The 18,126-nt window shown below is 46.8% G+C and overlaps 1 protein-coding gene across 1 annotated transcript in view; it reads right to left on the reverse strand.

Moving 5' to 3' along the window:
- LOC144483731 (uncharacterized) overlaps window positions 1-18,126 on the reverse strand; it is a 77,592-nt gene that overhangs the window by 37,421 nt on the left and 22,045 nt on the right. The window contains exon 3 of the mRNA XM_078202270.1: window positions 6,846-7,302. Coding sequence (XP_078058396.1) covers window positions 6,846-7,302 — 457 coding nt within the window. The remainder of the gene's footprint in view (window positions 1-6,845; window positions 7,303-18,126) is intronic.

Consider the following 18,126-nt stretch of genomic DNA (forward strand, 5'->3'; position numbering starts at 1 on the left):
ACAACACACTGGGTACGTTACCACTTCATCCTTGGGAGTGGCCTGATAGGCCGTGGTCCAGAATAAATGTGGCCTTTGGGGGACCTTTCATGAATCACGTGTTTGGTTGTTGTAGATGCGCATTTGCAATGATTGGAAGCACAGATCATGAGTAATATTCCAGCTCCTGTGGCAATAGAGAAGCTGTCAAATTTTCACAAGCCCTGGGTTACCAGATTGGCTTGTTTCAGATAACGACACTCTGTTTACAAGTGAGGTGTTTCAGGAATTCCTGTAAAGGAATGGTCTACGCCATGTGCGTACTGCACCATTTCATCTGGCTACAAATGGTCTTCATGATGTGGAGATGCCGGCGTTGGGACTGGGGTAAACACAGTAAGAGTTTAACAACACCAGGTTAAATGCTCGTGGCATTTGTTAACAAATAAACCTGTTAGACTTTAACCTGGTGTTGTTAAAACTCTTACTGTACAAATGGTCTCACAGAAAGAGCTGTTCAAACTCTGAAGGAGGGATTGAAAAGAATGGCAGGCGATACTTTAAGAACAAGCTCTCAAGATTTTTGTTCCAGTTTCGCATCACACCACAATCCACAACCAGACTCTCTCCTGTGGAATTTTTAGGTAGAAGGTTGAAGTCTCATCTGGATCTGCTTCATCCAGATCTCAGAGCAAAAGTGAGCAGGAGACAAGAGAAGCAAAAGGAGGGACAGGACTACCGCACCAAAGAGAGGCAGTTCAAACCGGGTGATCAGGTTTACATCAGAAACTTCGGGAGTAATCAAATTTTAAACCAAAGTGGTCCAGTATCTTGGGTGGTGAGACTGTAAAATGGAAGAGTTGTTCGCAGACACCAAGACCATATTCGCTTGCGGTGTGACCCCGAGTCAGGAACAGTTTCAGAGTCAGCAACCATTACTGAGAACATGGCAGAGGGTCATGCTGCTGTGGATGTTCACCAGGAAATGGTTCCAGCTTTGCCAGTTGACTCTGCTGTGGGAGTGGAAGAGGAATGTTCATGTACAGATTCTCAAACTACCTCTTCACCTCCCATTCCAGAAACACCATGACAAGATTTACCAGTGGAATTGTACAGGTCGCAATGCAACCACAAAGCTCCTGACAGACTTCCGTATTGTTAAAGACATTACTTTGTTGTATTTCTGTCCTGATGGGGGATTTAAAGTTAAGGGGAGAAGTGTTACAGAGTGTTCTTCTCAGCCTTTCTCCCTTCTGAGCACGTGTGGGCTTTGGGCGGGGTTTCAGTCTGCAAGTCCAGGCTGGTTCCAATGCTCCTGTTTCCTTTTGTTTGCCAATGATTTGTAAACTTTGTTATTTATTTATATGAAGAACATCCTGCTTTTAACAATGCATTCGACTACCTTATTTGTGGACTGAAATTCGCACAATTGTAAAGCAGGAGATTAGTTAAATGGACAGCCTGAATTGAGAGACAATTAAAGAATAAATGATTCATTAATACAGATGTTAGGATGGAAATGTAAATTTGAACACAAAAGTTTTTAACTGTTAGAATTATAAACATAAGAATGGTTAAAATGCTGTGCGAATTATAAGATATTGCCTCCTGATGCCAACAGAATAGACAAAACATGACAAGACTTGTTAGGGTGGCCCGGTGGCACACTGGATAGCACTGCTGCCTCAGCGCCAGGGACCTGGGTTTGATTCCCGGCTTGGGTGACTCTGTGGACTTTTCACATTGTTCCCGTGTCTGCCTGGTTTTCTTCCGGGTGCTCTGGTTTCCTCCCACAGTCCGAAAGATGTGCTGGTTAGGTGCATTGACCATGCTAAATTCTCCCTCAGTGTAACCCAAACAGATGCCAGAGTGCGGTGACTCGGGGATTTTCCCCGGAACTTCATTTATTAGTGTCACAAGTCGACTTACATTAACATTGCAATGAAGTCACTCTGAAAATCCCCGAGTCGCCACACTCAGGCCCCTGTTCGGGTACACGGAGGGAGAATTTAGCATGGCCAATGCACCTAACCAGCATGTCTTTCGGGCTGTGGGAGGAAACCGGAGCACCCGGACGGAACCCACGCAGACACGGGGAGAATGTGCAGACTCTGCAGACTGTGATTCAAGTCGGGAGTCGAACCCAGGTCCCGGCGCTGTGAGGCTGCAGCGCAAACCACTGTGCCCTACAGAGAGGTGTTGGGAGCTGTTGATTTTACAAGTTATCCGTGTTTTCGGAGCCATCACTTCATGTCCTGGTCTGAGAAGGATAGAGAGAAGTCTGTTCATAAGATATAGGAGCAGAATTAGGCCAGTCGGCCCATCGAGTCTGCTCCGTCATTCGATCAAGGCTGATATGCTCCTCATCCCCATGTTCTTGCCTTCTCCCGATAACATTTCATAAGTTCATATGTTCAATTGTTAAAGCTAAACTTTCTCCTTTTACTGTTAATCGATACTGTCCTTTTTTATCTTTGACTTGTTACATTTTTAATGGTTAATAAACTTACTGAATCACCGTTTAAAGTATTCTTTCTTGCCACATGGTTAAGTCACTGGAACCTGGTGTGATTTACAGTTATGGAGTTATTGTAAACAAGAGAACCCCATAAATCTTAGTTCAAATAAATCAAAGTTCTCACAAATGGAATGCTATCCTTTATTCTGAGAGAAATTGAACATAGAAGTAGATATTCTGCTTCAGTTATACAGGGCGTTGCTGAAACTGCATCTTGAACACTGGGTGCAGTTTTGTCTCCAATTAAACAAAGGATCGTAGGATCCCTGCAGTACAGACGGAGGCCGTTCTGCCTATTGAGTCTGTATCAAACAGCATCCCACCCAGGCCCTATTCCCACAACCCCACACATTTACCCTGCTAATCCCCCTCACACAAGGGTCAATTTAGCATAGCCAATCAACCTAACCCGCACACCTTTGGACCGTGGGAGGAAACAGGAGCACCTGCAGGAAACCCACGCAGACACAGGGAGAATGTCCAAACTCCACACAGACAGTGAATCGGACCAGGGACCCAGGAATTGAACCTGGGTCCCTGGCGCTGTGAGGCAACAGTGCTAACCACTGTGCCACCGTGCTGCCCCATTTTATAAATACCATGGAAGCAGTTCAGAGGAGGTTTACTAGATTGATTCCCAATCCAGTAGTGTGAAATGTTAACTCTGTTTCTCTCTCCACAGATGCTGCCAGAGCTGCTGCGTTTTTCCAGCTCTTTCTGTATTTATTTTAGATCTATCTGTAGAGGTAGGAAAAACACTATTTACTATCCAGGATAAATAAATGTCCTTCATCAGCTTTTGTGGATCATTTCAGTGGAAATGTGCTCTCCCAGGCTCAAAGAGCATCAGCCCACTGGAAGCAAAGTTGTGAGACCAGCCAGTCCAGCAAAAAGAAACCCTCCGACCCTCCCACTTCACCAACTGTCAGAATGAACCTGGTTCAGTCCTGGATGTGATCAACAGCAGCAATAACAGCAGAATCCAACTCCTGTCATCATTTGTGAACTCGCTGGTGTCTCCGCAGGCTGGATGACTGAGTGAATCCCTTCCCACACACACAGCAGGTGAACGGTCTCTCCCCAGTGTGAACTCGCTGGTGCTCCTGCAGGTTGGATGACGTTCTAAATTTCTTTGTGCAGTGAGAGCAGCTGAATGGTCTCTCCTCAGTGTGAATGCGCTGGTGGATCATCAGATCCCCAGAACGTTTGAAACTACTTCCACAGTCAGAGCATTTAAAGGGTCTCTCCTGGGTGTGAGTGAGATTGTGACTCAGCAGGCTGGATGAATGAGTGAATCCCTTCCCACACACAGAGCAGGTGAACGGTCTCTCCCTGGTGTGAATTCGCTGGTGCTCCCGCAGGTGAGATAACGTTCTAAATGTCTTTGTGCAGTGAGAGCAGCTGAACGGTCTCTCCCCAGTGTGAATCCGCTGGTGGATCATCAGTTCCCGAGAGCTTTTGAAACCACTTCCACAGTCAGAGCATTTAAAGGGTTTCTCATTGCTGTGAGTGACTTTGTGTTTTGACAGATTGGATAACTGCATAAATCCTTTCCCACACACCAAGCAGGTGAATGGTCTCTCTCCAGTGTGAACGCGCTGGTGTCTCTGCAGATCGGGTAAATGAGTGAATCCGTTCCCACACTCAAAGCAGATGAATGCTCTTTCTCCAGTGTGAACCAGCTGATGTCGCTGCAGATGATATAACCGAGTGAATCTCTGCCCACACACAGGTGTGCGGCTTCTCTCCAGTGTGAATACGTCGATGAATTTGCAGCTCAGAGGGGGTTTTACAACCCTTCCCACAGTCCCCACATTTCCACGGTTTCTCCATGTTGCAGGTGTCCTTGTGTTGCTCCAGGTTTGACCATCAGTTGAAGTCTCACACAGAACAAGATTATAGTGCCCTGCTGTTATGGTGCAATATTGTTTACGGCTGTGTAACTGGGAGACTCTTTCCACAGTCAATGCACGGGAAAATCTCAGTTGATTGTGTGTGTGTGTGTGTGTGTGTGTGTGTGTGTGTGCGTGTGTGTGTGAGTCCTGTTCCAGTCACACTGATGTTTAAAGACTGCTAAAGCAGGCAGAACAGAGAAACATTTCTCCTTCTGGGTTCAAAGGCCGATAGTATTCAGGTCCCGATGAATTGAGTGAGTTTGTCAGATGTTGACGTGATGTTTGATTCGAGATTTCTGTCTGTAAAATCCTCACCTTCTGATATCCTGTAAAAGGAGTTAACAAAATTCATCATTTCAGTACAGGATAGAAATTCAGAACAGACAATTCTAGTTTCTATGGAGCATTCTTTCCTCTCCGATTCCCCAAAAGCTGTAAATCTCCATCCCACACACTCTCCCTCCATTCTCCCTCTGCTGTATCTAATATTCACCCTCCCAATTCTCCTGAAGGTGCTGATTGAGGCTGATTGACAGATCCATGCTCACTGCTTCCTGTCCTGGACACACACAGCTGAAAATCTCAATGCAGGCTGCCAGACAGATAAATGTCCATATGACTGGACTAAAAATGTGTGGAATATACAGACTGGATTCACTTCCTTTCCCTTCAGTTGCTGCAAGTCCCCAATTTCCCCCAGAATGAGAAAAGAAATGGAAAAGGGGAACATATTCTGTTAGTTTGTTCTTTATTGTCGATGTCAGGCTGGGGTTGTTTTCCTTGGAGCAAAGGAAGTTGAGGGAAGATTTGATAGAGGTGGACAAGATTCTGACAGGTTTAGATAAAGTGGACAAAGAAAAGCTGTTCCCATTAGCTGACGGGACAAGGACGAGGGGGGTCACAGATTTCTTGTTTTGGGTCAGAGATGCAAGGGGAGGAGTGGGGGTGGGAGGGGGTGGGGGGGGATAGATGTGAGGAAGAATATTCTGATGCAGCGAATGGTAATGACCTGAAACTCGCTGCCTACGAGGGTGGAGGAAGTGGAGACAATAAACAATTAAAAAGGAAATTGGATGGGCATTTGGGATGTTCCAAACAGAACGAAGAACAAAGAAAATTACAGCACAGAAACAAGCCCTTTGGCCCTCCAAGCCTGTAGCAACCATGCTGCCCGTCTGAACTAAAACCCCGACCTTTCCGGGGACCATATCCCTCTATTCCTATGCTATTCATATATTTGTCAAGACACATCTTAAAAGTCACTATCGTATCTGCTTCCACTACCTTCCCCGGCAACGAGTTCCAGGCACCCACCACCCTCTGCGTAAAAAAACCTGCCTTGTACATCTCCTTTAAACCTTGCCCCTCGCACCTTAAACCTATGCCCCTCATAATTGACTTTTCCACCCTGGGAAAAAGCTTCTGATTATCCACTCTGTCCATGCCCCTCATAATCTTGTAGACTTCTATCAGGTCACCCCCCCTCAACCTCCGTCACTCCAGTGAGAACAAACCAAGTTTCTCCAACCTCTCCTCATAGCTAATGCCCTCCACACCAGGCAACATCCTGATAAATATTTTCCGTACCCTCTCCAAAGCCTCCACATCCTTCTGGTAGTGTGGTGACCGGAATTGAACACGAGATTCCAAGTGCGGCCTAACTAAGGTTCCATAAAGCTGCAACCTGACTTGCCAATTTTTAAACTCAATGCCCCGGCCGATGAAGGCAAGCATGCCGTATGCCTTCTTGATTATCTTCTCCATCTTCATTGCCACTTTCAATGGACCTGTGTACCTGTACACCCAGATCCCTCTGCCTATGAATACTCTTAAGGGTTCTGCCGATAACTGTATATTTCCCATCTGTATTAGACCTTCCAAAATGCATTACCTCACATTTGTCTGAATTAAACTCCATCTGCCATCTCTCCGCCCAAGTCTCCAACTGATCTATATCCTGCTGTATCCTCTGCCGGTCCCCATCGCTATCCACAATTCCACCAATCTTTGTGTCGTCCACAAACTTACCAATCAAACCAGTTACATTTTCCTCCAAATCATTTATATATATGTTACAAACAGCAAAAGTCCCAGCACTGATCGCTGAGGAATGTCACTTGTCACAGCCCTCCATTCAGAAATGTACCTTTGCACTGCCAACCTCTGTTTTCTTCTGACTAAATATCTCTAAACTTCCTAACACCCTGTCACTCTGTGATCCTTGTGACATTTGAAACCAGGTATTTGCAAAAAGACTCAAAGAGCATCAGCCCACTGGAGGCTGAGACCAGCCAGTCCAGCACAAAGAAACCCTCTGACCCTCCCCATTGACCAACTGTGAGAATGAACAAAATGCAATCCTGGATGCAACTGAGAGCAGAAACAACAACAGCAGAATCCAACCCCTGGAATCACTTGTGAACTTGCTGGTGTCTCAGCAGCCGGGATGAAACGCTGAAACCCTTCCCACACTGAGAGCAGGTGTATGGCCTCTCTCCAGTGTGAACTCGCTGGTGTGCCTGCAGCTCGGATGGCTGAGTGAATCCCTTCCCACACTGAGAGCAAGTGAACGGCCTCTCCCCAGTGTGAATTCGCTGGTGTGCCCGCAGGGTGGATAACTGAGTGAATCCCTTCCCACACTGAGGGCAGGTGTATGGCCTCTCCCCAGTGTAAACTCGCTGGTGTGTCTGCAGGCTTGATAACTGAGTGAATCCCTTCCCACACTGAGAGCAGGTGAACGGCCTCTCTCCAGTGTGAACTCGCTGGTGTGTCTGCAGGCTGGATGACCGAGTGAATCCCTTCCCACACTGAGAGCAGGTGAACGGCCTCTCCCCAGTGTGAACTCGCTGGTGTGACTGCAGGTGGGATGACTGAGTGAATCCCTTCCCACATTGAGAGCAGGTGAATGGTCTCTCCCCAGTGTGAACTCGTTGGTGAATCCGTAAGCTGGAGAACTGATTAAATCCCTTCTCACACCGAGAGCAGATGAACACCTTCTCCCCAGTGTGGCTGCGCCGATGAGCTTCCAGCAGACATGGGGCTCTGTATCCCTTCCCACAGTCCGCACATTTCCATGGTTTCTCCATGGTGCAGGTGTCTTTGCCTCTCTCTTGGGTGGACAATTAGTTGAAACTTCGTCCACACACAGAACAAGATTACAGTCTCTACCCGCTGTGAATGTTGTGATATTTGTTCAGACTGTGTAACTGGTTAAAGCTCTTTAGTCAGTGCATTGGAACACTCTCACTCGAGTGTGGCAGTGTGTCGATGCTTTTTCACTCACACTGACATTTCAAATCTTTTCAAATTGACAGACTGGACAATCATTTCTCCTTCTGGATTCAAAGTCCGATGATATTGAAGTCCCAAGGAATATGACTCTGTCACGTCTAGACGTGACGTTTGAGATTTCGGCCTGTGATTCCTCTTTCAATATCCTGTAAAATGAGTTTACAAAAGTCATCAGTGTCAGTACAGGATAGAAATTCAGAACAGACAATTTCTATGGAACATTCTTTCCTCTCTCATTCCCCAAAAGCTGGAAATCTCCATCCCACACACTCTCTCCCCATTCTCAGCAGGTCTGGCAGCATCTGTATGGAGAGAAAAGAACTGATGTTTCAGAGCTTTGACAAAGGGTCATCGAGACAAGAAACATCAGCTTTTTTCTCTCCTTACAGATGCTGCCAGACCTGCTGAGATTTTCCAGCATTTTCTCTCTTGGTTTCAGATTCCAGCATCCGCAGTAATTTGATTTTATAAGGCTGCAGATACCTCCTCCCAAGTAACATGCGTGTGCCCAAGACATCACCACTTGTTTCCCTTATTTCTTTCGCACCCATGGTGTTCTCCTTGGTAAACACAGAGGAGAAGTATTCATTAAAAATCTCACCCATCTCCTGTGGCTCCACACACAGATGGCCATACTGATTTTTAAGGGGATCTATTCTCTCTCTAGCCACCCTTTTACTCTTAATATAGCTATAGAAACTCTTGGAATTTTCTTTAATCTTACCTGCCAGATCCATATCAGACCCTCTTTTTGTCCTCCTCATTTCCCTCCTCAGTATTTTCTTACACTTTTTATAGTCAGAGTGATTCACTTGTCCCCGATTGCCTAAACCCAATGTCTGCTTCCTTCTTTTACCTGACCAGAGCCTCAATGTCCCTTGTCTGCCAGAGATCCTTAAATTTACCATTCTTTCCCTGCATCTTAACAGGAATATACTGCCCCTGGATTCTTGATATCACACTTTTAAAACCTCCCATTTGCCAGTCATTCCTTTCCCTTCAAACAAACTCACCTCATCGACATCTGCTCAATCCTGCCTCATGCCCACAAAAGTGGCCCTGCTCCAGTTTAGGGCCTTGACCTGTGGACCTGTCCTATCTGTTTCCAGAACTATTTTGAAACTATTGGTGCTCCCAATAGTGCTCCCTGACTGACACTTCAGTCACTTGCTCCACCTCATTTCTTAACTGTCTAATAGAAAGTGAGTCCAGGAATTGATGATGAAAAATAAGGAGCTGGGAGATGAATTGAACAAGTATTTTGCCTCGGTGTTCACAATAGAGGATACAGTTAAAACTCAGAAACAGCTGGAAATCAGAAAACAGAAGTGTGGGATGAACTCTGAAAAAGCACAATTCCCAGGGAAGTGGTCCTCAGCAAACTGTTGGAGCTGTGGGCTGATGAGTCCTCGGGTCCTGCTGGGCTTCATTCTCGGGTCCTGCTGGGCTCCATTCTCGGGTCCTGCTGGGCTTCATTCCCGGGTCCTGCTGGGCTTCATTCCCGGGTCCTGCTGGGCTTCATTCTCGGGTCCTGCTGGGCTTCATTCCCGGGTCCTGCTGGGCTTCATTCCCGGGTCCTGCTGGGCTTCATTCTCGGGTCCTGCTGGGCTTCATTCTCGGGTCCTGCTGGGCTTCATTCCCGGGTCTGAACAGAGGGAGATAGTTGATGTTGTTCAATTTTCTTAACCGTCTGTCGCCATTCCCCGCACTGCGCATGCTTCAGGTACCGCCCCTCATTCACTCCGATTGGTTGGAGGACCAGCCGCTCCCGCTCGGTCTCCCAGCCCCCCCCCCTCTTCCTATTGGTCCGGAGCTGCCGTCAATCAGTCCCCGGGCATTGTGATGTGGAGCATGCGCAGTGTCATTGCTGTCCTTGGCGCTTGTTTGTCCCGGAGAAGCGGAGTCAGCGTTAGGCGGTGGCTGGGAGGATTTGGAAACACTTTGTGGATCCGCAAACCCTTCAGAATCATTGTCAGCTCCCTGGTTTGCAGCTGCGGGGCTTCTCCCTCCCTCCCTCCCGGGAACAGGCCCAGGTTAACGGCCCCATCCTGGCTCAGCCACTGGAGGATGGTTCACATCAGAGGATGGGGGAGGGGGACAATAAATAAGATGTTACACTTTGGCCTCAAATCAATGAGGACTCTGATCTCTGGGAAGGAAGGAAGGAAACCCTGGGAGGTGGGCGGGGAGGATTCACAAACACCCGCTGGAGGCTCCAACACCCCCAGTAAAAAGCTGCAGCTCCCGGGTTTGCAGCTTTTTCCCGGGAGGGAGTTGGGGAAGTTTTGTGGAGACAATTCCCGGCTGGTTCAGTTCGTGGTTCCTGGAGCTCAGAAACCCTGAGTTAGATTCCTGAACCCCACACTGGGTGGTTGTTTTATGAAATACTTTTTATTTATTAATCATTAAAATATTAATTTGTTTTGAAAAATCATTTTATCGCATTTGTGAAAATGCCCATTGAAATAGCAATTCTCCCAAAGTATTTCATAGAATCCCTACAGTGCTGAAGGAGGTTATTCGGCCCATTGAGTCTGCACCGACAACATTCCCACCTAAGCCCTATTCCCATAACCCCACATATGTAACCTGCTAATCCCTCGAACCTACTCATCCCAGGACACTAAGGGGCAATTTAGCATAGCCAATGCACCTAACTGGCATACCTTTGGACGATGGGAGGAAACCGGAGCGTCTGGAGTAAACCCACGCAGACATGGGGAGAACGGGCAGACTCCACACAGACAGTGACCCAAGTTGGGAATCAAACCCAGGTCCCTGGAGCTGAGGCAGCAGTGCTAACCACTGTGCCGCTGACATTGCTGATGAGAATTTTAATTTACTGACTTGGGAATTAATTCTCGGAAATAGTCATTCTGAAAATGACCATTAAAATGTGTTTAATTTACCACAGAATGCCAGATTTCAGTTTGCATTTCAAAATTGAATTGAGAATGTCTGGGAGCAAATGGTAAAATGAGGTTTGAGACACCAGCTGCAATTATTTTCTGTGACTGATGATACCTTTGTGTCTGTGCAGGAGGTAATTCCACTGCTGTTGTGGCACAAATAAAATGGAGCTTTTCCAAGGAACAGGCTGATGTTAATGGTCATTGTGGTGTTTCATTGGTGAGCAGAGCACGTGTGCCCATTGTGGTAACAACAGAGTCAGTGGGGCTGCACGGCCCCTGACTTGGAAGGAAAATAATTGACTCCTTGATTGTACTCTCAGTCTGTACATGGTCTGGAGGACTGAATCCAGCTGGAGGGAGAGGGAGCTGGGCTCAGAGTGGAGATGGGGCAATGAGTTTGGTTTCAGCTCAGGGACAAGAGAGAGTGTGTGGGATGGGGATCACAGCTCAAGATAAATGAGACAGAGAAATGTTTCGTGGAAACTGAAATTGTCTGTTCTGAAGCAGTTTTTAAAAACTCTTTGTGCAGGGAACTAGAAGAGGAAGATTCACAGACAGGAAACTCAAACTAAACTTCACATCAAAGTCTGACAGAACCATTCGATTCATCATGACCTGAATATGATTGCTTTTGACAGTGGAGGGATAAATCGTTCCCTGTTTTGTCAGTGGAAGAAAATTTCGAAATTCAATGTGACAGAAAAAGAACTGAGACACACACATACACCCAAGTGAGAGTGCTCCAGTGAACTGACTGTGGATAGAGCTTTAACCAGTTACATAGCCTGAAAAACATCACACCATGGTCTGTATGTGGATGAGGCTTCAACTAATCATCCAACCTGGAGAGACAGAAGGACACCAGCACCATGGACAAACCGTGGAAATGTGAGGATTGTGGTAAAGGATTCAATTATCCATCCCGGTTGGAAACCCAGCGGCACGGTCACATTGGGGCTGGGAAAATGGAGAAACCATGGAAATGTGATGATTGTGATAAAGGATTCAATTATCTGTACTTGCTGGAAAACCATAAACACAGTCACACTGGAGAGAGGCCATTCACCTGTTCTGTGTTTGGGAAAGGATTCACTATCTCATCCCACCTGCTGTTACACCAGCAAATTCACACTGAGGAGAGGCCGTTCAGCTGCTCCACCTGTGGAAAGGGGTTCTCATGTTCATCCAACCTCAGTGCACATCAGCGAGTTCACACTGGGGAGAGATTGTTCACCTGCTCCTTGTGTGGGAAGGATTTTGCTGGGCCATCCAGTCTTTGGACACAACAGCGAATTCACACAGGATATATATAATATATATAAATGATTTGGAGGAAAATGTAACTGGATTGATAGGTAAGTTTGCGGATGACACAAAGGTTGGTGGATTTGCGGATAGCGATGAGGACCATCAGCGGATACAGCAGGACATAGACCAGTTGGAGACTTGGGTGGAGAGATGGCAGATAGAGTTTAATCCGGACAAATGTGAGGTAATGCAGTTTGGAAGGTCGAATACAGATAGGAAATATATAGTAAATGGCAGAACCTTTAACAATATTGATAGGCAAAGGGATCTGGGTGTACAGGTACACAGATTACTGAAAGTGGCAATGCAGGTGGAGAAGGTCGTCAAGGAGGCATATGGCATGCTTACCTTCATTGGCTGGGGCATTGAGTTTAAAAATTGGCAAGTCATGTTGCAGCTATATAGAACCATAGGTAGGCCGCACTTGGAATCTAGTGTTCAATTCTGGTCGCCACACTACCAGAAAGATATGGAGGCTTTGGAGAGGGTAGAAAAAAGATTTACCAGGATGTTGCCTGGTATGGAGGGCATTAGCTATGAGGAGAGGTTGGAGAAACTTGTTTTCTTCTCACTGGAGCGATGGAGGTTGAGGGGAGACCTGATGGAAATCTACAAGATTATGAGAGGCATGGACAGAGTGGATAGTCAGAAGCTTTTTCCCAGGGTGGAAGAATCAATTATTAGGGGGCATAGGTTGAAGGTGTGAGGGCAATGTTTAAAGGAGATGTACGAGGCAAGTTTTTTTACACAGAGTAGTGGGTGCCCGGAACGCGTTGCCGGGAGAGGTAGTGGAAGCGGATACGGTAGTGACTTTTAAGAGGCAATTTGACAAGTACATGACTAGGATGGGAATAGAGGGATATGATCCCCGGAAGAGTTGGGGGTTTCAGTTCAGTCGGGCAGTATGGTCGGTGCAGGCTTGGAGGGCCGAAGGGCCTGTTCCTGTGCTGTAATTTTCTTTGTTCTTAGTACACAGGCCAATTTATCTTTCGAGGGGTGAGTGTGTCTGAGAGGTATGCAACTGGAAAACATTTTCCATTCACCTCCTGCATTGCTGCAGTATAAATAGATGTTGTTCTCACTCTGCCAGCAGGGCTGTGGGATTAATTGGACAGATCTTAAAGACAGCCCGACTGGGCAGGATGTGCCAAATGGTTTCCATCTGTGATGTATCATTCCATGAAACAGAATATTCAGCATCAGGAGAAAGAAAGTGAAAGAAACCAGTCTCTGTGGGATTTACCCAACCAGCATGAGCACCTTCAGGAGAGCAGAGGGGAGGAAACCAGTGGGAAAAGTTTAAAAAACTCGGGTTATTCCCACAGGAGAGCACTGGTTTAAATCAATTTTAGAAATAGGGAATGGCAGCGCACAAATTCCGAGGAATGCATTTTTAAAAATTAATTGAACTTAATTGCACAAGATAATTTTCTATTATTGTCTTTGATTGACAATGACGCCATTAATTCCCAGGTGCCCCTGCGGGTGTGAAAGTGTCCTATTCATTCCACAGGAGCCTATTGCGCAGGTGCGGTTCTATATCTGGAGCATGCGCAGTGTCACTTTGCCCAGAGCCCTATGAATGCGGGAGATGCTTTTTTCAGCGGGTGAGTTGGTGGGGCTGCGGGAGAAATGGAGTCGGGGTAGGGAGGGAGCTATGGCTTTACAAACATCCGCTGTAGGCCGCACGGCCCGAATAAGACCCTGCAGGTCCTGGGTTTACAGTTCCCAGGCTTTTATCCCGGGAACAGGCCCCGGTTATCGGCCGCCATCTTGTTTCAGCGGGGAAGGAGAGCGCATGCGCTGCTGTCGGTGGCGGGTCACAATGGGCGTGGTTTCAGGGGCTGGTTCAGAACCTCTGTCTTCAGAGGGACAATAGAACCATAGAAACCCTACAGCACAGAAAGAGGCCATTCGGCCCATCGAGTCTGCACCGACCACAATCCCACCCAGGCCCTACCCCCATATCTCTACATATTTTACCCGCTAATCCCTCTAATCGACGCATCCCAGGACACTAAGGGGCAATTTTTTTAGCATAGCCAATCAACCTAACCCGCACATCTTTGGACTGTGGGAGGAAACTGGAGCACCCGGAGGAAACCCTCGCAGAGAGGGGCGGGTCGGGATGGTGACCTCCTCGTGAACCTGCTCCTGGGCCTGGCAAAGCGCGCCATTTATTGGTCCAGGCAGCAGGCGATCGAGGGGGCCGTCCACCCTGACTGTCTGCCCCTCTACTGTGGCTATGTTCGCGGCCAGGTGTCCCTGGAGAGGGAACATGCGATGTCCATGGGTGCGGTTGACGCCTTCCGCCCCCGCTGGGCACTGCAGGGGTTGGGGTGTGTTATCGACCCTAATAATCACATTATGATTTGATGTTTTTAAGTTTCCTTTGTACTTTGATTTTTGTTCGGGCTGCTCCCCCTCCTTTTGGGGAGATACCCCTTTTACTTTGTCCTGATTTAACTTGAGTTTGTTTATTTGATTTGACCTTAAAAAAGGCCAACATCTGTGAGTAAAACACTTTTTCTTTTCTCCCCCATTACATTTCTTTTCTCATTCTGGGGGAAATTGGGGACATGCAGCAACTGAAGGGAATGAAGTGAATCCAGTCGGTATGTTCCACACATTGTTAGTCCAGTCAGATAGACATATATCTGTCTGGCCGCCTGCATGGAGATTTCCAGCTCTCTCTGTCCAGGACAGGAAGCAGTGAGCATGGATCTATCAATCAGCCTCAATCAGAGGGTGAATATTAGATACAGCAGAGTGAGAATGGAGGGAGAGTGTGTGGGATGGAGATTCACAGCTCTTGGGGAATGAGAGAGGAAATAATGTTCCATAGAAACTAGAATTGTCTGTTCTGAATTTCTATCCTGTACTGACAGTGATAACCTTTGTAAACTCCTTTTACAGGACATCAGAAGTTGAGGATTTTACAGACAGAAATCTCAAACCAAACATCACATCAACATCTGACAGAGTCACTCAATTCATCGGGACCTGAATATCTTCGGTCTTTGAATCCAGAAGGAGAAATGTTTCTCTGTTCTATCGGCTTCAGCAGTCTTTAAACATCAGTGTGACTGGAACAGGACTGACACACACACAAAATCAACTGAGATTTTCCCATGCATTGACTGTGGAAAGAGCCTCCCAGTTACACAGCCTGAAAAAATATTGCACCATAACAGCAGGGCACTATAATCTTGTTCTGTGTGAGACTTCAACTGATGGTCAAACCTGGAGCAACACAAGGACACCTGCAACATGGAGAAACCGTGGAAATGTGGGGACTGTGGGAAGGGTTGCAAAACCCCCTCTGAGCTGCAAATTCATCGACGTATTCACACTGGAGAGAAGCTGTACACCTGTTCTGTGTGTGGTAAGAGATTCACTCGGTTATATCATCTGCAGCGACATCGGTTGGTTCACACTGGAGAAAGAGCATTCATCTGCTTTGAGTGTGGGAACGGATTCGCTCATTTACCCGATCTGCAGAGACACCAGCGCGTTCACACTGGAGAGAGACCATTCACCTGCTTGGTGTGTGGGAAAGGATTTATGCAGTTATCCAACCTGTCGAAACACAAAGTCACTCACAGCAATGAGAAACCCTTTAAATGCTCTGACTGTGGAAGTGGTTTCAAAAGCTCTCGGGAACTGATGATCCACCAGCGGATTCACACTGGGGAGAGACCGTTCAGCTGCTCTCACTGCACAAAGAGATTTAGAACATCATCCCACCTGCGGGAGCACCAGCGAATTCACACCAGGGAGAGACCGTTCACCTGCTCTGTGTGTGGGAAGGGATTCACTCATTCATCCAGCCTGCTGAGTCACAATCTCACTCATGCCCAGGAGAGACCCTTTAAATGCTCTGACTGTGGCAGTGGTTTCAAAAGCTCTCGGGATCTGGTTATCCACCAGCGCATTCACACTGAGGAGAGACCGTTCAGCTGCTCTCACTGCACAAAGAGATTTAGAACTTCATCCAGCCTGCGGGAGCACCAGCGAGTTCACACTGGGGCGAGACCGTTCATCTGCTGTGTGTGTGGGAAGGGATTCACTCAGTCATCCAGCCTGCGGAGACACCAGCGAGTTCACAAGTGATGACAGGGGTTGGATGCTGCTATTAATCACATCCAGGACTGAACCATGTTCATTCTGACAGTTGGTGAAGTGGGAGGGTCAGAGGGCTTCTTTCTGCTGGACTGGCCGGTCTCACGACTTTGCTTCCAGTGGGCTGATGCTCTTTGAGCCTGGGAGAGCACATTTCCACTGAAATGATCCACAAAAGCTGATGAAGGACATTTATTTATCCTGGATAGTAAATAGTGTTTTCCTACCACCACAGGTAGATCTGAAATAAATACAGAAAGGACTGGAAAAATGCATTAGGTCTGGCAACATTTATGGAGAGAGAAACAGTGTTAATATTTCACACTACTGGATTGGGAATCAATCTGGTAAATCTCCTCTGAACTGCTTCCATGGTATTTATAAAATGGGACAGCACGGCAGCACAGTGGTTAGCACTGCTGCCTCACAACGCCAGGGACCCAGGTTCAATTCCAGCCCGGGTCACTGTCTGTGTGGAGTTTGCACATTCTCCCCGTGTCTGCGTGGGTTTCCTCCGGGTGCTCCGGTTTCCTCCCACAGTCCAAAGATGTGTGGGTTAGGTTGATTGGCTGTGCTAAATTGACCCTTAGTGCCAGGCGGACTGGCTGGAGTAAATGCATGTGGTTATGGGAATAGGGCCTGGATGGGATGGTGTTTGGTACAGACTCGATGGACAGAACGGCCTCTGTCTGTACTGTAGGGATTCTACAATCCTTTGTTTAATAGGAGACAAAAACTGCAGCCACTATTCAAGATGCAGTTTCAGCAACGCCCTGTATAACTGAAGCAGAACATCTTTACTTCTCTGTTCAATTTCTCTCAGAATAAAGGATTGCATTCCATATGTAAGAATTTTGATTTGTTTGAACTAAGATTTATGGGGTTCACTTGTTTACAACAACCTCCCTAATCATAACTCACCCAGGTTCCAGTGACTTAACCATATGGCAAGAAAGAACACTTTAAATGGTGAATTCAGAAAGTTTATTCACCATTAAAAATGTAACAAGTCAGAAAGATTTAAAAAAGCAAAGTATCAATCAACAGTAAAGGAGAAAGCTTAACTTTAACTTCTCTCCATCCCTCTCAGACAAGGACATGAAGTGGTGGCTCTGAGAACACGGACAACTTGTAAAATCAACAGCTCCCAACACCTCTCTGTAGGACACAGTGGTTCGCACTGCTGCCTCACAGCGCCAGAGACCCGGGTTTGAGTCCCGCCTTGGGTCACTGTCTATGCAGAGTCTGCATATTCTCCCCCTGTCTGTGTGGGTTTTCTCCCACAGACCGAAGGACTTGCTGGTTAGGTACATTGAGCATGCTAAATTCTCCCTCAGTTTACCCGAACAGGCGCCAGAGTGTGGTGACTGGGGGATTTTCAGAGTAACTTCATTGCAGTGTGAATGTGTGACACTAATAAATAAACTTTAAAAAACTTTGAACTTTTAAAAACTTTTGCCAAATTGGTTTCTTGAATCCCCTTTTTTATACTTTCAGAATGTAGAAAGCCCAGCTCAGCCAATTGTTGGTAATTAGCCAATTGGTCTATAACTTGTCAATAATGAAACTGGTTTGCTTTTTAGCTAATTGCACACATTGTCTGAAATTTAAGACTATCCTTTCTCTCAAACGATATCTGTTAGCTTGGGGTAGCCTGAGTGTCGACCAATAATTGGTTAACATCAACCATTCAATGTTGAGACATCTTGAACAGGAGCTAATTCATTCCCTCCAGTCAATGTTAACAATGTTTTAAAGTTTATTTATTAATGTCACAGGTAGGCTGACATTAACACTGCAATGAAGTTACTGGGAAAATCCCCCTCATCGCAACACTCCGGCATCTGTTCAGGTACACAGAGAATTTAGCATAGTCAATCCACCTAACTTGCACGTCTTTTGGACTGTGGGAACAAACAGGAGCACCCGGAGGAAACCCACGCAGACACGGGGAGAATGTGCAGACTCCACATAGTCACCCAAGCTGGGAATCGAACCCAGGTCCCTGGCGCTGTGAGGCAGCAGTGCTAACCACTGTGACACAGCGCCACGCTAACAAGTCTTGTTATCTGTTTTTTTTCTATTCTGTTGGCCTCAGAAG

The sequence above is a fragment of the Mustelus asterias genome, unplaced genomic scaffold, assembly GCF_964213995.1.
Source record: "Mustelus asterias unplaced genomic scaffold, sMusAst1.hap1.1 HAP1_SCAFFOLD_77, whole genome shotgun sequence".
In the NCBI taxonomy this organism is placed as follows: Eukaryota; Metazoa; Chordata; class Chondrichthyes; order Carcharhiniformes; family Triakidae; genus Mustelus; species Mustelus asterias.